The 18,035-nt window shown below is 42.9% G+C and overlaps 3 protein-coding genes across 6 annotated transcripts; 2 read left to right on the top strand and 1 right to left on the bottom strand.

Moving 5' to 3' along the window:
* The first annotated feature begins 75 nt into the window (after positions 1–75).
* mif4gdb (MIF4G domain containing b) lies at positions 76–5,861 on the top strand. Of its 4 annotated transcripts, none has more exons than XM_071395562.1 (6): positions 76–225; positions 1,056–1,149; positions 1,400–1,509; positions 1,936–2,091; positions 2,584–2,676; positions 2,984–5,861. In XM_071395562.1, the coding sequence occupies exons 2-6, from the start codon at positions 1,071–1,073 to the stop codon at positions 3,209–3,211; spliced, it is 666 nt and encodes a 221-aa protein (XP_071251663.1). In that variant the 5' UTR covers positions 76–225; positions 1,056–1,070; the 3' UTR covers positions 3,212–5,861. The 4 variants fall into 4 exon arrangements, with proteins under 4 accessions (XP_071251663.1, XP_071251651.1, XP_071251657.1 ...); XM_071395550.1 differs by having other exon boundaries at positions 1,382–1,509; XM_071395556.1 differs by having other exon boundaries at positions 79–182; positions 1,382–1,509.
* Positions 5,856–7,865, bottom strand: mrps7 (mitochondrial ribosomal protein S7). Its single transcript, XM_071395540.1, has 5 exons — positions 7,691–7,865; positions 7,224–7,415; positions 7,027–7,090; positions 6,774–6,941; positions 5,856–6,472 (listed from the first exon to the last, which is right to left on the bottom strand). Exons 1-5 carry the CDS (start codon positions 7,732–7,734, stop codon positions 6,251–6,253), a joined length of 690 nt encoding a protein of 229 aa, XP_071251641.1. The 5' UTR covers positions 7,735–7,865; the 3' UTR covers positions 5,856–6,250.
* A 23-nt stretch (positions 7,866–7,888) lies between these two features.
* gga3b (golgi associated, gamma adaptin ear containing, ARF binding protein 3b) lies at positions 7,889–17,853 on the top strand. The gene is made up of 17 exons (XM_071395505.1): positions 7,889–8,014; positions 8,653–8,737; positions 8,861–8,936; positions 9,092–9,190; positions 9,298–9,421; positions 9,820–9,923; positions 10,228–10,308; positions 11,000–11,137; positions 12,097–12,178; positions 12,268–12,384; positions 12,660–12,929; positions 13,567–13,649; positions 13,807–13,964; positions 14,268–14,572; positions 14,768–14,937; positions 15,295–15,405; positions 15,784–17,853. The coding sequence occupies exons 1-17, from the start codon at positions 7,948–7,950 to the stop codon at positions 15,892–15,894; spliced, it is 2,181 nt and encodes a 726-aa protein (XP_071251606.1). The 5' UTR covers positions 7,889–7,947; the 3' UTR covers positions 15,895–17,853.
* The last annotated feature ends 182 nt before the right edge of the window (positions 17,854–18,035 follow it).

Genomic DNA, 18,035 nt, shown 5'->3' with positions numbered 1-18,035 from the left:
TAGTCAGAATAGAACAGACTTTTAATAATGTGGGTTTATGCTATGGGTAAACAGTTTATTTAACGTCACTGGACACTTCTCCCTAGGCGTCAGTGCACGCGCATTTTGTCCTATACAGTTGGAACACAGCGCGTGCGCAGAAAGCACTCAGGAAGTGGGGAGCAAACAGCACAGTGGAGTGTGTATGTACAATGTAATCACTGCTTCAAACTTAACTTTAGGAAAGTAAGTCTTGATTTAAGTTTATATTTAGAAACCTGAACGAACATAATTTGAGCTCTTGTAAATCAGACTTGGCAAGTCAGTTAGCTTAGCTAGCTAGCCACTCAACAACTCCTTTTCAAACATATTTGCTTGGTAACTAACGTTATCTGTGTAACAAGTCGTTAACTAGCTAGCTAGTTTTTTCGTTACTAATTTTAGCAGCTAGTTAGGTAGCTAGCTAAATTGTACGGACTTTTTGCATTAATTGCGTGCATGTTTAGTAGCAGCCAATTTTTAGCTAGCCCGATCCAATCTCTAATGATGAAATATGAATTACCGGTATTTATTGCTGGGTTGGCATGTAGTGCAGTTTGATGCAACGGGACAGGTTGCTGCTAGTCTCGTGCACCAGACTTGTTGCCCTTCCATATCCAGGGAACGAGGTTAGGCTGCTGCAAAGGTTTCGTTTGTTTGAAAATGCAACTCCTGACCCAGTAGAAGTCATGCAATTTCATTGTGACTTTTTACAATGGATGGGTGGGAAATGCATCCTCTAACATACAAAATACCACCACAAATGGCAATTAACTATTGGTATTTGAAGATATGATAAATCTGTTTCTTCATTGCTTGTATGCAAACCAATACCTTTTATTTGGGCAATATTAGAGGAACTGCGTATGTTGGCTTAATCCCCCATATCCCCCTATGAAAGAGGCCTGGGGGGCAGCCAGATTGATGACAACAGCTTTAGACAGCTTTGTGCTGAGACAAATAGTTCTGTCTAATGAATTTCGCTTGAAATTATGTTTGAAAGCATAGTCTGTCTGTCTATCCACTGTCTATTTCAGTATCACTTGTAAAAAATGGAAAACTCTAAAGAGGACTACAAGATTCAGTCTTTTGACTTGGAGACCCAGAAGCTGCTGAAAACAGCCCTGAAAGGTCAGTCCCTAATGTAGTGATTCTGTGAAGATGTATATAATGGTCTGTGTGAAAAATCAACACGGTCAGATTGATAATGTTTTGTTTTTACAATTAAGTACATAGTACAGTGTCATGTTCATTAGTGCAAACAGAAAAAAGAAAACAAGTATTTATTATTGGGCAAGCTCAGATGGAACCTTGCCGTTTCAGAGCGTTATTGTCAAATTTTGTGCCTATTGAACGTGATTAGCCCTCTCTCTGCCCTCAGAGCCCAGCACGGTGGACCTGGAGAAGGTGTCCAATGTGCTCGTGGACCAGTCTTTGAAGGACCGGGTCTTCAGCAAAGAGGCAGGACGCATTTGCTACACTATCGTTCAGGTATGGTAATATTCACCTTAATAACTACTTGCCTTTCTGGCTGATAGTAATGGTGGTAACAACAGTAAGGTGAATTATCTTTGATTATCTTGTTTGACTAGGGCTTCACACCTAGGCCTAGAACATGGTGTGAACTAAAGCTGGAGTTCGATTGTAAACAAAGTCAAATGAGCTCCTCTATAGAAGCTTAGATCTAAGATCAGCTTACCGTCTTCAAATCCTAACCATTTGGTGGGTGGGCAGCTTAGGGGTGGCGGGGATCAAGGGGTTTATCATTGTCAAATGGCAACTCAAGCCTACTCAACCCAATCCTACTATTTTGCTTCCCGGGATCAGTGCTTTAACTTCCTAGTTGTATATATCCATAGACTGGAACCATACAGATGCTTATGACTGTGTGATCTTGTTCTCTACCACACCTTGCAGGCTGAGGCCAAGCACAACAACGGAAACGTGTTCCGGCGAAATCTGCTCAACCGGCTGCAGCTGGAGTTCGTGGCCCGGGAGGACACGCGGCTTCGCTCGCTGCAGGAGTGGGTCTGCTTCGTCACCTTCATCTGCAACGTCTTCGACTACCTCAAGGTACGGCCCAAAACATTCCAGAACCCCTATTCTAACTGAAGGTATCTAACAACCTATTCACAAGACTGAATTGAGCTGGCCTGGTTACGCATCCACCATAATTGCTGGAAAGAACATTGTGGAAGGACAATATCCAAAACCAGCGCAATGCAGTTCATCCCTATAGTGTGAATCAGGCATAGTACTCTGCAGTTTTATTTGAGCTGTTTCTTCATGGATTGTATTTTATTTATCTTTTACATTTATTTAACTAGGCAAGTCAGTTAAGAACAAATTCTTATTTTCAATGACGGCCTAGGAACAGTGCTGCCTTGTTCAGGGGCAGAACGACAGATTTTTACCTTGTCAGCTCGGGGATTCAAACTTGCAACCTTTCGGTTATTAGCCCAACGCTCTAACCACTAGGCTACCCTGCCGCTCCAAAATATATACACATAGAAGCTTTTCTTATCAATTAAATGTTAATAGCTCCTTGTGTTTTCCCCTCCCCAGGTGAACAACATGCCTATGGTGGCTCTGGTGCATCCTGTGTTTGACTGCCTGTTAAGGCTGGCTCAGCCCGACTCACTGAACAACGAGGAAGAGGTGGGTCAAAGATGGCACAGCACCCAATTTAGTATTTCAACTGAGGACATATTTCAATTGTCTCTCACTTCTTAAAGCGCAATATGTTGGTTATTTACCAAGCATACATTTCAGATTAAAGGGAGAACCAAATTTACATGTTTTTGCTAAAATGTTCGGCTTTATATACTGGCTAGTGTTTGAAATCTGAAAACAAATGTACTCAGGCTATAGCATGTACATCTCTGAATGTGATTTCCCCTTCTCTGATGATGATATGCGTTTGTTTAATATTTGTGCTCCTTTGCTTCTCCTTTCCTTCCCCCAGGTAGACTGCCTGGTGCTCCAGCTGCACCGCATCGGGGACCAGCTGGAGAAGATGGACGGACAGAAGATGGACGAGCTCTTCTACCTGCTGCGGGACGGCTTCCTACTGCAGGAGGGCCTGAGCTCCATGGCCCGTCTTCTGCTACTGGAGATCCTGGAGTTCAGAGCCGGGGGCTGGATGCTCAGCGACACGGCCCAGAAATACTACTACAGCGAAGTCACCGACTAGACTGAGGCTAGGCCAGGCTACAGTAGGTGGATGGTGTTCAATAGGAACAAAATGGGATTGGACGAGCTCGGGTTGGAATCTCCCGTTTCATGTTTACTGAATGTGACCCTGAATGATAGTATTGGGAGAGGGGCTGCATAGTGGATGATTCCAGAAAGGACACTTTTTTTTGCTGGGCTTTGCCATGGGGTAGCCACTAGTCAGTGTGGTTAGCAGCAGGGATATTTCCACTAGCCAGATAGTCGGTTTGAAATGTGCAATTGTAAATGGTTGTTAAAAGGTTTTTGTTGGCGAGATGTGTATTTCAATTGGGTTGGTTTGAAGCAAGTTTGACTGAATTTCAGGATATTTTGTGGGTTCGATTTGCAGTTTTTACTCCAGTCAAATTATTTATTGTTAATCCCTTTGCTTTCTGACATTCCAATGTTATGAGACGTTTCACTATTGTACATAAGTAGTTCAGATACACATTCCAGTCACGTGGGCTTGACCATGATTGAGTTAATCTTAAAGATCTTCTGCCAGTCGTTACTGATACTGTTTTCAAAGGTGATGATCTTCGTTACTTTTTCTACAAAGAATCTTGAGAGGTCTGCAGAACGTTTCGAGAGCTTAGACATTCATTAGGCCCAAGTGAATGTAGGGATCAAATTATGATCTTACAATCAATGCTTTACAAAATAGGCTGCTTTTACACAGACAGCCCAATTCTGGTCTTTATTTTGTTTTACCAGTAATTGGTGTTTTTACCAATCAGATTAGCTCTTTTGCCAATAATTAGGCAAAATATCAGAATTGGGCTGCCTGTCTAAATACAGCCATAGGGTCCAAATCAATTGTACAAAATACTTTACAGTCAACGTTTGTTATAAAAGCACCTGTTGTTTGAGTGGTAGATTAAAATGACTGAAAAGCATTTTGGCTTTAGTTGAGGGATTTTTGGGTCCACCCTGCTGCCAATGACTCTTAAGCCTCTTTGTTTCCATTATGGTCAAAAAACACATGACAAGAGAGGGTGACAATTTGTTATTATTAGGATTTGGGACCAAGAGATTTGTTAAAAGTAATTTATAATATTTCCTTTATATTTGACTTTTTATGGTCTGAATCCTAGTTTCTGAATTGTTAATATCACAAGTTAATCTGAAAAATAGTTTTGTAGTACATGTTGTGCCAATATGGACAGCAATATCGTCAAAGCTGGAAGTTATAGTCAGTTTTTGCTGATTCTAATAAGAACAACTAGTTTTGCAGATGTTTTTGTATTCACAAGCCTCTGAGGTACTGTACCTCTTTTAAACGACATAGTCCACACTTTGGTGCTACAAAATGGATGCTGGCTTTTTGCTTTCGGCTTGGGAAAACTGTGCACCACAATGCAAACGTTTGGAAGCTGAGAATATTACTGCATTATGGTGACTTTATAAGTTCTGTCTGGTTGTTCACTACTCGTTGCTGTTAGATTTTCAAAACAGTAGTACATCTGAGATTCATTCCACCAGCACTAAGCTTTTACCAGGTTCACTTTATATAAGTCCACATCTACTAGTTTTTGTAGTTCAGAATATGTATGTTTTATAATGTTTACACTGTGTGCTGACCGAGTGCTTTAATACGCTCACAAAACCAAACACGATGAGTTGAGACAAGCAGCAGACTATTTCTAGGTCTTGTTCCAATATCTTTAACATTCATCTATCCTTCCTTCCTCATAGTAATCACTGATCTAATGTAATACATTGGATTATCTTTTTCCTATCCTAGTTATGTCAGCTCAGTGATTACTGCAAGAAAGTGAGGGAGGCATGGGGAATGGTTGATTATTCCAGCAGGGCCATTGACTGAATGAAACTCTTTGAAGAGGGAAGAACCATATAATTTTTTTGAAGATATGATCACACATATTGTGTTAATTAGTAGGCTATTTTAGCAACCTCTTGGCCCTAGTGGACAGTTGTCGAATAGATTGAAACATTTATTTGGTAATAGTAGTTGTTGAATTGGAATAGTAACACTTGGGTGACTGACATAACTTTTCTATTGTTTGACATTTAGTTCACTAGATCAGTGTTTCTCAACAGTTTTCATTCAAAACTGTGGTTCTCAGTGTACATTCAAATTAAGATATTTTGGAGTACATCTTAGATAAAACGAGGCTGCGAAGCACTGCACTAAAATAAACTTGGTTATCCACTAGTTTGAGCAGATTTGATAGGGCCATGATGTTGAAAGAAGAATATTGAAGTAAATGTGTATATGCTATAGGGCCTATTTATTGCTACATAAAGACCAAGTATTCAAAGTAAAGTAATTCAGAAGAAACCTAATTTGGACAGGAAGTGCAGCACTCAATTTGCCTACTAGTGGTTTGCGTACATGCCTTTTTGTTTTTCACAGAATTACCAAATAAGTTTGAGCATTTTGTACATTTATCTACTCAAGTAGATATATAGAAAGTTTGAGTTTACTGCGTGAAGACAGAGCTCAGTGTATTATATTTTCCTATAAATATTCCCACTACTATAGTTGGGTATCTGATCTGTTCAAATGTCAGAAGTACAAACATTGGTCAATTTCATTTTTGCTACTGTTGTACATTGACTGCAGATGAATAAAAATCACATTTAAATAAAATCGACCTGGGTTTTAACTAAGCTTTGTATTTATTTGAAGATGACACTGATGTATATATATTCTAAATACAGTATGTGATCATGTCATTTGTAATGTTTTCACAATCATTCTTTATTTAACCATAATACAATGTTAGTAAAAGCCACATTTACAGTAACTGTATTTGTGGTCAGTATACTTGGATACACACCATTCCAAATATTTCACAATGGAGTCCAAGAGATGTATATTTACATAGCCTGTCAATGCCCTACATTGAAGACAATCTCCCATGTGTTGCACAAATGTCCATGATGTTATTTTCCAACAAGGAACTCCTCAAGTTTGACCAAAGGGACAATGGATTGAATTCCTTCCAGTCCAAAAGGTCCCATTTTGAATGCTGCACTCAAGCTTCAGAGTCGACTACCACCAGCGATAGTGGGCGTAGGCTCTGTTGGATTCGGCCATCTTGTGCAGTTCGTGTTTCCGTTTGACCACGTTGCCCTCCTTGGAGAAGGCGGCCAGCAGTTCCTGGGATAGTTTTTCGTACATTAGTGTGCGTCTGTGCTTGTTGTCCCGGCACTCTGTGATCATCCACTTCATGGCCAGGAAGCGCCGCCTGTTGTCTGTCAGAGGTATGGGCACCTGCAGAGTGGAGAGGGACAATACAGGATGTCATTACACATACTGTATGAGACTAAAGATAAATTACATTTGTCATGTCTATCGTGGAGAATAAAGAGTTGATGTATACTTTTCTACAAACTATCACCAAGGTTGTGCTCATTAGGCACCAAAGACAAGAAAAGAGACAAACAGGGAGGGACTACCTGAACGCTTGTTTTCGTTACGTTGCAGAACGTTTTGCTACGATGCGAAATGTTTTGCTACGTTGTGAACTAATGAATAAGACCCTGGTGACTGTAGAAATGGTGAGCGTACTGACCTGATAGAACTTGCCCCCTTTCTGAATGCTAGCCAGGCCAATGACAGGCTTGCAGTTCTCCAGAGCCTGGTGGAAGATGGCGTATGGATTACACTCGATCTCTGCCTTCTGTCCCTCAGGGGCTTTGTGGTACTTCTCCACCTGTTTTCTCTTCATGTTCTCCAATGTCTGAGAAGAGAAGGATGGGCATTAGTGTATATTTACATTTACTTGGCAAACTATATCAAACAGTCCCATAGAATCCCACTTATACCTGTGTGATGATACCTTTGGCAATAATCTTGTCACCATCTTTCATCATCATGTTGACAAACTTGCTGTGAAGAGAAAGAACAGTGATGAGCTGTAATTCACACTGCATTGACAGGGTAAACATACAACCACATGACCGAGCTACATGTATTTCAGTGTTTGTAGGCTTATGCATTAATGTGTGTTGGGGTTAGGTACCTCAACACAGGGTCGTTGAAAACAGAGCTGGTGACAGAGTTGGTGGCTGCCTTTATGGGCCTGACAGATTTCAGCTCCCTCTCCTCTTTCTGCTCAGGTGTGAGCTCAGTCTCTGGAATGTGGTACACCTCTTTCCGAGGCTCAGGCTCCAGGTAGTAAGGGTTGTACCTGCTCCATCTCACCAGGAGTACCCTAGAGAAGCATGAGCAACAGAAAGTTATGACACTTCATGTTTAATAGTCAAATACAATGCAATGGTTATAGCATATCCTGGACAATATCTATACATGATCATATAACCATCTAATGTTGCTTGCAGAAACAATTTAAATGTCACTGACTGTAGGTAGCTGAATTAGCAAACGTAGTTGTAATAAACTTGTGCAATGATAAGTGTCATACTAGTGCAGTATCACAGTGTTAAGATACACATCCATAGCGTCGTTAATCAGCAAAATTATAATTACCTTGGTGTCCAAGGTTTTAGTAAACCTGTGATGGCGGCAGCCATCTTGGAAAGTGTGGTGCGAAGACCCCTGGGTAAGCTCCCTGGTAGATGCCATAAAGCAAAACTAATTTCTATGATTTATTTTCCAAAATAAAGCATTATTCAGCTAAATGTTTGAATTTCTCAATTTTACACCAAACAATAAATTCATATTTTTCTAGGTTTTATTGACAACGCAGACTGCGTGATTCTCGCGCATAGTTGCACACATTGGTGATGTCATCACGCGATGTTTCCAATGCTATGGCGTACCAGGAAGGGGAGACGCTAGAATCCTGGCTCAGTGAGTGAATTAACCTATGTATCCAGTCAATTCATTTATATTATTAGCATATTGCATTGCATTGCATTGCATTGAATGAAGTAATGAAGAGTGCGATCTGTTGAACTGTCTGCAATCCTCCAGGGCTACTGCCTCCGAGGCATCCCCGTTATAAGATCTGTGTTAGCGTTGTCGTTCTAAGCAGCCGTTTCAGGAAAGCTGTGCACTGAATCAGGATCAGTTGTGGGAGGCGGACATTCAAGCATAAACCCAGGGGATGTGGCCACTGAACCTCAGCTGAGCTCCCTTTTGATTTCGAGAGTTAAGACAGCTAAGTTGAGGATTGTGATTTTGGTATCAAGCGTCTATCTTGTGTTGGTTGACAGATATAATTGATAGCCTTTCGAGGAACTGGGGGCTAACGTTATAGTGGTGGCACAGATAAAACATCTTTGGTGGTGGCTTCACTGCATGTATGCGCGTTGTGGTATTGATGCTAGTAGCAAGTGCAATGTGGAGGATGACAGAGGATGGATGACAGTCGAATTCTTTACTGTCAGTGTCCGGTTGCTCACATGTGTTGTCCTTTCAAGTCTGTCAACTCTCAACTGTAAAGGCATGTGTTAAACATATTTTCTTTTTATTTGATCTCACTATAGATAAAGCCACCCATCCAACTAACAGACAGGAGGATTGGGAGTACATCATCGGTTTCTGTGACCAGATCAATAAGGAATTGGAAGGGTATGTTACTTCCTGATTCACCTGATACCATCATGTGTAAATTCAGTATGTATTAGCTATATTTGACCCATTGCTATAGTATGTATAGGAAATGGGCCAATTTAACCCGATCTCTTTGTGCAGTCCCCAGATAGCTGTCAGGTTGCTGGTTCACAAAATACAATCGCCGCAAGAATGGGAGGCGCTTCAGGCTTTAACAGTAAGTATTCTTTGTTTGTACTATTTCATTTCATCCAATATTCTGTTCTAGTCCTGAGGCATAGCTGTATGTACTCCTATGGTGTATACAGTCTTGTCTCAGGGCTACCTATGTGTCCATGTGTTTGACAAAATGTCCACGTGTAATTCTCCCAGGTATTAGAGGCATGTATGAAGAACTGCGGGAGAAGGTTTCATAATGAAATCGGGAAATATCGGTTTCTGAACGAGCTGATCAAAGTTGTTTCTCCCAAGGTGAGTGGACTTGCTATCCTTAATGCGTTATTCTATTCTTCTTCTATTTTCCTTGTATTCTGTGTGTGAATACATCACTGACAAAGATCTGGTACACTTCTATCTAGTACATGGGAGACAGAGTACCAGAGAAGGTAAAGACAAAGATCATTGAGATGCTGTACAGCTGGACAGTGGCTTTCCCCAACGAGGCCAAAATCAACGAAGCATACCAGACACTAAGGAGACAGGGTAAGACCTGGTTTTCTCTAGTTACCACAGCCACTATGGCTGGGAATTGCCCGGGACCTCACGATACTGAGCTGCCGATACGATATGTATTGCAATTTTCACGATTCAAAATGTATTGCGATTCAATACTGTGATTTTATTGCGATTCGATGTTTCAAACATATTGCTCACCATATGTCTGATGCAGAGGGACAAGAAAGCCATGAGAAAACAAGTTTTGATCAGTCATGGAAATAAAATAGCTCATAACAAATTGGCTCCCTATTCCCTATTATTTAAAAAGAAGATGGAGAACAAGCTATGAAGGAAAAATAGTGGAGTTTTTGTTTTAGATACAGTAAACTAGCGCAAAAATAATCTTATCTGTGAACTAAATCACACACACCTTCCGCTCCCAGGTCTTGTAACTATGGACCCTGAGCTCCCAGTGGACAAGACTCTGATTCCTTCACCCCCCACACGTCCCAAGAACCCTGTGTTTGACAATGAGGACATGGGCAAGGTGAGACACTGGGTTCAGACTGAGTGTATCCACAGTACTGGTCTTTAACCCTGGTGCTAGAGAACTACTGCATATGTGGTGTGCAGTCTTTTGTTTCAGCCTAGCACTAACACACCTACTTACAACAAATCACTGAAACATTGATTTGCTAAAACGGGGGTTATCGGGCTGGAACAAAAGCCTGCATTCACTCTAGCTCTCTAAGACCAGCATTGCTGACCACTGATGTACAGATAGAGTCAAACCAGCAGATGTCAGTGTCACCATGGTGATTTGACAGAGACATGCCTTCATGTGTGTTTAGCTACTAGCAGAGCTTCTGAGGAGCAAAAACCCAGAGGACCTGCAGGAAGCCAACAGGCTCATCAAGAACATGGTGAAGGAGGTGAGAGACAACGACATGCCCTTTAAGTGCTTATAAAGGCGGTTGTAAGGAGCCGTAAGCTGTTGTGAATGCTCATACTCAGCCTGTGACATACCACCTGTGTGTTTATCGTCATAATGGGTTCATAAGACTGTTCTAACTAGCTTTGAGTGGTAATAAATGCTAATAGTGTATTTTATAAGCCCTGAATGCTGATTGGCTGAAAGCTATGGTATATGAAACCGTATACCACAGGTATGACGAAACATTTATTTTTACTGTTCTAATAGATGTTTGTAACCTGTTTATAATATCAATAGGTCACCTCGGAGGTTTGTGGTATATGGCCAATATACCACAGCTAAAGGCTGTATCCAGGCACTCCGTGTTGCATTGTGCATAAGAACAGCCCTTAGCAGTGGTATATTGGCCATATACCACACCCCCTTGTGCCTTATTGCTTTAATAATTCATCATGGGATAATAAATACACTATAAAATACATTACACACAGATGGAGCTTAGAAAATGTGATCATAGCCGATCATGCGTCCATGTTAGTAGTTCTCTATAACACTTGTATTGTTCTGTTTCCCAGGACGGCTGAATGCATTTACAATATAACTGTTGCGCATGGATATAAGGCTCTTATAGCAATGTATAACAATGTTATAACAAGTCTTGAACATCTTATTAACCCTCATTCTCCCAGGACGATGTCAGGGTTCAGAAAGTGACCAAACGCATCCACACCCTGGAAGAGGTGGGCATCAACGTCAAGCTGCTGAGTGAGATGCTGTCCCACTACGACAAGGACAGGTCCTCCCAGTCAGACAGAGAGATCATCAAGGTGTGTGTTCCGTTCAGACTCCACACACATCACACTTAGCCCTAGTTCAAACACCGCTCTATCGCCGCACCGAACTAAAAAATGTAACTTTCTCTTTGGGAGAGCAGGGATAGAGTGCCTTGTGAAGCCATAGTGCACCTCGTCTGACTTTTGACAATAGTTGGTCAGCCTCTGCCGCTCTTTCGGCGCGGTGCGGGTGAGGCACGCCTCTGTTTCATGCAGTTCTGCCAGAGCAGTTCTTCCACTGTCAGGAAAAATGGTAATGCATATTAATATATGTTAATTGCGTGCAAATAAAGGTTGCTTGGCTACCACACCCACAACGGAAGCACAGTCATGGCTGATACGCAGGTGGAGGACCTCTGAGAGGTGGCTGTTATGCCTGAATTCAACCCAAAAGCAATGAGTATGTCTGCAGTGTTGAGAGAGCGATTGTATGAAACCAATTGGTATGTCAAGCAGAGTTCTCAGCCATGCCAGCCCGCTCTTCATGTCTATTCAGTTCTACTCGCCAAAAGTTTGGCGTCTGAACTGTGCGTTACTTAGATACTTATCCTCTTTGCTCGCTGTGAAGCGTTAAGGCCCTTATGTATCACCTCAGGCTATAGCCAGTCCTTAACTCAGTTTTACAGCTAGTCCCAATTTGTTCCCTACCACTTCCCCTGGGCCCAAACCTTTCGATGTTTGCAGATCTGAAGGGTCTGGATAGGTATAAGCAGTTTAGTGGTGGAGCTTCTATCATATTGCTAAATCCTTACCTATCGGCAAACACCAAAGTGTTAGGGCCAATGGGAAGGGGAAGGGGAATGGGTAGGGCCACGGGAAAGGGGTAGGGAGTGAATTAGGAATGGCTGCTAGAATGATACGAGCGTGGTAGACGTTGATGTTATGTGAAATTAATTAGAATTGTAAACTATGGCTGATTGAAGCATGTCGTCGTACATTTCCTGTAATACCAGGAACTATACGACCGCTGTGACAAGTTGAGACGCGCTGCTTTCAAAATGGCCACAGAGACTGAAGATAACGACACAAGTTTAGGTGAGGAAATAAAGTTATTTGAATGTTTTTCAACCTCTTAGATTGTTATTTGTTGTTCCATCTCTTAACCTCTGACCTTTGCCCTCCAGGTGACATCCTGCAGGCCAGCGATGACCTCTCACGGGTCATCAACTCCTACAAGAAGATTGTCAAGGGACAGACGGTGAATGGAGACATCGAGGATCCTAGATCTGCAGCTGGTGAAGGTGAGTGATGGCACGTAGTGTATATATACACACACACACACACACACACACACACACACACACACACACACACACACACACACACACACACACACACACACACACACACACACACACACACACACACACACACACACACACACACACTTTCAGAGCAAACTGTTTCCTTTCTACCATTTTGTATCTCTCTCTTTCTACCTCCTTCGATTTCAATTCCTCTCTCTGCTTCCTTCTACCTCTCTCCACCTCTCCTTCTTTCCCTCTCTATTCTACAGAGACCACAGGGAACAGTGACAACACAGAGACCTTGATTGACCTGGCTGGCATTGACGCTCCAAACTCCACCTCTCCTCCGCCTGCCCCTCTCCCGTTGGTCTCCGATCACACTTCAGCCAATCACCTGGGGTTCCCAATCCCTGTCTTGCCTCCTCCTCCAAAAAGGTTGGCCGGGTTGCATGCCAGTCAGAACAACAGCCCCAGCCACCCAGCCACCGACAAGGCCCTCAACGCTCTCTCTCTCCTTGACGATGAGCTGCTGTCCTTAGGTACCTCACTGACCTTGCATTTTATGGAAGTTATGTGTAAATGTATTCTTGTTAAATATAGGCCATATTTCCTATTTGATTTGTATTCAAAATGTATTCATGAGGACTGTGTTCACCAATGTTCAGACAATGCCCCATGGTACTTCATTTCATTATGCCAGCAGCATCCCACCCTGCATCCCACTGCTGGCTTGCCTCTAAAGCTAAGCAGATCCTTGGATGGGAGACCAGATGCTGCTGGAAGGGATGTTGGAGGGCCAATAGGGGGTACTCTTCCCTCTGGTCTTAAGGGGATCACAATGCCCCAGGGCAGTGAAGGGAACATTGCCCTGCATAGGGTGCAGTCCTTCGGATGGGACGTTAAACGGGTGTCCTGACTCTCTGTGGTCACTTAAGATCCCATGACACTTATCGTAAGAGTAGGGGTGTTTACCCTGGTGTCCTTGCTAAATTCCCAATCTAGTCCTCATACCATCATGGCCACCTAATCATCCCCAGCTTCCAATTGGCTCATTCGTCCCCGCTCCTCCCCCCTGTAACTATTCTCCAGGTCGTTGCTGTAAAAGAGAATATGTTCTCAGTCAATTTACCTGGTAAAAGAAGGGTCAATACTAATGACCCTTGTGTGTTTTCTCAGGCCTGAACGATCCAGTTCCTTCTCTGAACAGCCAATCAAAACCAAAGCTGAATGAAATAGCGAATCCGTGGACCTCCTTACAGGTAGTTCTTCCTGATGATGACCACAATGGTCAGAGCATTAAAAAGCATATTTTTTTTTTTCTGCTGTCATTTCCTGTTTCTTAACAGTGAGGAGTTATGAACAACTCTTGTGATACAGTAGATTTGTAAGTGTCGCTTCCTTTCTATCCATCTCCAGGCTGCTGACCCCGGCCTTGACTTGTTTGGTGCTATAGCAGGGCCAGGCCTAGTATTTCCCCCAGTCCAGCCAGCGCCAGCCCCCGCCACGGCCCCCGCCACCCACAGCCTCCAGGACCTCCAAGACATGGCCATGCTGGACTTTGGAGAGCCAAAGAGGTGCTCAACTAACCTTATTCTCTTCACTTCACTGGTAATATTGTAGATCACTTCAAGGTATTATATTACCCACATTGAATTAGATCAGGTGCTTCAGCGCATGGCTAAAGTGAAGCAACACTTCTGAGGTAATCCGAAGGCTCAGGGTTGTCATTAATAGTGCATCGCATCATTACATTACTAGATGCTACTCAACATTATCCTGAATATGGTACAAATCAACATGCTCTTGATTGCACACTTGCTTGTTTGATTTAGTTATGTTTCCAGAGAGAGCTCATGTTGTTTTTCTGTCGTTTCCAGTTTGCGTGTTGGCGGCGGATTCGGGATGGCAGCCTCTATGGGGGCCGTAGTACCACCCTCCTTGGGGGCTATGGTACCCCAGGTCCCCTTCTCCTCGACCTCCCTCCTCCCTGGCCCCATGCCTGGCTCCCCTGCGGTGTCCCACACCAAAGCCCAGACGCTGAGCTCTGCCCCGGGCAGCCCCCTGTTCAGCTCCCTCTCCCCCTTCCACCACTCCTCCTTCCAGGGGGGCAGCCCAGCCAGGGGGCTAGGACCGGAGGCCTCCCTGGGCAACGTGCACGTCCCCCTGGAGGCCATCAGACCCAGTGAGTACTGGAGATAGGGGAGGGAGGTAGAAAGGGAGAGAGAGAGAGGGGAGTGTGCAAAGGGAAACGAGAAATGCTATATATCCTCCTGTGAAATTGAACGTCGTTCGTCTTTTTGAACCTTTTGATGTCCACAGTACACTGTCTGGATAACATTGATAGAGCCTCTCATTGCCTCTGTCCTGTCCCCTCCAGGTAAAGGGCTCCCTGTAACAGCCTATGATAAGGACGGGGTGCGTGTGCTGTTGAACTTTGCCTCAGACTGTCCCCCTTGCAGACCAGACGTGCTGGTATTAGTGGTGTCCATGCTGAACACTGCACCACTGCCCGTTCAGAACGTGGTCCTTCAGGCCGCCGTTCCCAAGGTAACACACAGGCGCAATATACACATGGTACACACACTCCACACACACTTTGTGTACACTTGCCGTGTCTAGACGCCATAGGGGTCTACAGCCATGTCTCAGGGCAGTGTGTACACATGCACTCGTATAATACTTACACGTGTTCACTCCTGTATACTTACTCACTCAAACATTGTATCATTTCATCCAAACAAAAGGTGATGGGGTCCTCACTCAAAAGTATGTTGCATAAAGCTTCATTTTTGTATTTATTTGTATTATTTTCACTGCATCAGGGATAGCGTACACAGGCTTTGCAGCCATCTTCAGTGTGTAACTTTCACACACTACTTAACCCCTCCTCTCCTTGTCCTCCAGTCCATGAAGGTGAAGCTGCAGCCTCCGTCAGGAACAGAGCTGCCTCCCTTTAACCCCATCCTTCCCCCGGCCTCCATCACACAGGTCATGCTGCTGGCCAATCCCCTGAAGGTAAGAGCAGGGCCACGAGTATTTCCTGGTAAGGTCACATGGTCAGGGAAAAGTCATATGATCTTCCAGGGCCCAGAGGAGCAGCCCACTTCTCTAATACATAGGCCAGTCACTGTAGGACTAGGGCTCTATCTTTCATCTTTCCATGGTTCCTTGCAACCTATCTCCTCATCTTTTCAACTGTATTGGAGGTTGAAGGTCCCTCTCTGACTTTCTTATCCAATGTGGTTTTGGGAGACGGAGAGAGAGGATTTGAGGAATTAATGAAAGATTCATTGAGAGAGAGCCTAGGTCTTTTTGGACCTGATGGGCTTCCATTCTCTTTGTAATCTTTGTGAAACCACTTGCTGACCCTCTTCCAATGTTTGCCTCTTGCAGGAGAAGGTCCGTCTGCGCTACAAGCTGGCGTTCACTCTCGGAAACAGGCAGTGCTCAGAGGTGGGCGAGGTGGACCAGTTCCCCCCGCCAGACAGATGGGGTCACCTATAGCCACCCCCATACACCACAGAGCCGAGCCAGAACGGGCCAAACCAACACTCCATGATGGGGGTGTTAACCACACATACCCCAGAGAGAGAGATGAGCCAAGGAGAGGATAGGGTGGGAGAACTGTGCTGCAATGTTACAGTACCAACATAGTGCTGCCTACCAGCCAACCATTCTGTTTCTTTTAGATTGTTTTGATATTTACCGTTTTTGTAATTGCCCAGTTGCTATTGAGGCAATTGTAACTTTGTAAGCATAATATAGCATACATGGCATACATTGAAGTTTAAGCCAGGTTTACAATAGCTTCCAGAGCTTGTATTGAATATTATTCCAGGACTGCATCTCAACTGAAGGGTTACAAGTGCTTTTTCCATGTTTCAGAAATTGATACAAAGATGCACCAAGTGTCACTCTTTATTTGTTATTAAGTATGTTCATTAACTGAGAACATCTACAAGGTATTTTAGCAGGCCAGACAGTTGTCCCTTATACAGCACTGCAGTACATTTCCTAACAAACGTAGTCCCGCCCACAAGACTTGCTGGCAAAGGAAATATAATTAACACTACATCCATTATTATGGCGAGACACATACATACAGTGTATATACTGTGTGTATATATATATATATATTTGTGTGTATGTATATATATATTTACAGTATATATGCCAATGTTTATACCACAGCATTGTTGAATGCTTGTTTCTAATGAGCTAGAAGGGCATTCTAGAAAGGACATTATTATTCAGAGCTTATAACTAGGAAAAAATGATTGATTAATCCTATACCTGGAATAGAATTTGGTGAAATCCGGGAATCTTATCCGGAGGACTTGCTAGCTAGCATGTTAGCTCATACTTAAAACTTGAGTCAAGATACAGAAAGTTATGTTGATTAGATGTCGGTGCTAGCTGGCTGTTGACAAAGGCCTCGAACATGATTCCATGAGGTGTTTCAATATTTCTTCAGTGCATATCCAGTGATCATGCTTATTAGACATAATTGTGGCAATTATTATGACATTGTTTTAAAGTGTTGTATATTGTATTTCTCAATGATATTAGTTATTTAATGGGTTTGCTGGACCATCTTTAGGTCTTACCACAGACTAATATACAGCTACTATTTTGATGACTGGGTTTCCTAGCAACACTGTAATCAATATTGTGGTTACTCCTGGCATGCTTCTGTAAGTTGTCATAAATGCATACCATAGCTGGTTTCTATTCTTTGGTTTAATGTACGGGTTCTTCTTATGCTCCCTCTGATGCTTGCCATCTGGTTTAACTATGGTGTTTGAGCTTTCAAAGTGGTCTGTCAACCCGGGTTAAGATATCCATTAGTCCTGAGTTTTAGGATGTGTATTATTTTCTCCATTGTCAGTATTGAAATGGTATTTTATTTATTTGTTGTAGTATTTCAGTGCATCACTGAATTGACCAAGCTTAACACTGGCTGAAAGTGTCATCTGACAAGTTGGAACTAACATGGAGGAAGGTGAAACCAAGAAGTCAAAATCATTTCCAGTAATATTGAGCCCACAATAGGGCAGTGATTTCATACTTCATCGATGATGAAAGGTTGAGTCGCTAACCTTCATCCTAACATTCAAAAGGAATGGACGGATATGAGAATATGGTGGAAACACCATACCCATGCTTGCACTAATACATTGCTTTTAAATCCACACTTCAGGGAGGTTAGAGAATTGGAAAACAGACAGTTTGCCCCCTTCCTCCCCATGTCCTCTCTCTGGTTGTCCCTGACTTGTAGCATTGTGAGAGGCACAATAGCTCTGTACATAGGTGTACTTATCGTCTGTAGTCAGGAGATGTGTAGAGGTTAATGTGATGTGTAAATGTCTTGAAAGATGTTTTACGATTGTACATACATACTGTATTATGTGCTATTTGTTTGCTGCATGAGGAATTAAAGGATTTTTGATCTGGTGTAATTTAGCTGATTGTACTCGTCTTTGTTGTTCTATTCATACCTTAGGCTAGTAAATCAAGTTGACTTAAAGGTCATACTGGTGCCGACATCCACAGCGTTTACTGTGAATTTGATCTCAGCGAATGTCAGGGAAATTTCCTTTAAAAAAAAGGCACATTGTTGACAATGCACATTTGTATCCAGGCCA

This window comes from Salvelinus alpinus, chromosome 1 (assembly GCF_045679555.1).
Source record: "Salvelinus alpinus chromosome 1, SLU_Salpinus.1, whole genome shotgun sequence".
NCBI classification, from domain to species: domain Eukaryota; kingdom Metazoa; phylum Chordata; class Actinopteri; order Salmoniformes; family Salmonidae; genus Salvelinus; species Salvelinus alpinus.
This window is presented reverse-complemented; position numbering and strand designations above follow the sequence as displayed.

Coding starts and splice junctions, on each gene's coding strand:
- mif4gdb (XM_071395550.1), top strand. CDS start 1,071: ATGGAAAACTCTAAAGAGGACTACAAGATTCAGTCTTTTGACTTGGAG. Junction 1,150..1,381: donor GCTGAAAACAGCCCTGAAAG/GTCAGTCCCTAA, acceptor GAACGTGATTAG/CCCTCTCTCTGCCCTCAGAG. Junction 2,092..2,583: donor ACGTCTTCGACTACCTCAAG/GTACGGCCCAAA, acceptor TCCCCTCCCCAG/GTGAACAACATGCCTATGGT.
- mrps7 (XM_071395540.1), bottom strand. CDS start 7,734: ATGGCTGCCGCCATCACAGGTTTACTAAAACCTTGGACACCAAG. Junction 6,942..7,026: donor CCAAAGGTATCATCACACAG/GTATAAGTGGGA, acceptor TTCTCTTCTCAG/ACATTGGAGAACATGAAGAG. Junction 6,473..6,773: donor AAGGGGGCAAGTTCTATCAG/GTCAGTACGCTC, acceptor TCCACTCTGCAG/GTGCCCATACCTCTGACAGA.
- gga3b (XM_071395505.1), top strand. CDS start 7,948: ATGTCATCACGCGATGTTTCCAATGCTATGGCGTACCAGGAAGGGGAG. Junction 8,015..8,652: donor GACGCTAGAATCCTGGCTCA/GTGAGTGAATTA, acceptor ATCTCACTATAG/ATAAAGCCACCCATCCAACT. Junction 8,937..9,091: donor AGGCGCTTCAGGCTTTAACA/GTAAGTATTCTT, acceptor TAATTCTCCCAG/GTATTAGAGGCATGTATGAA.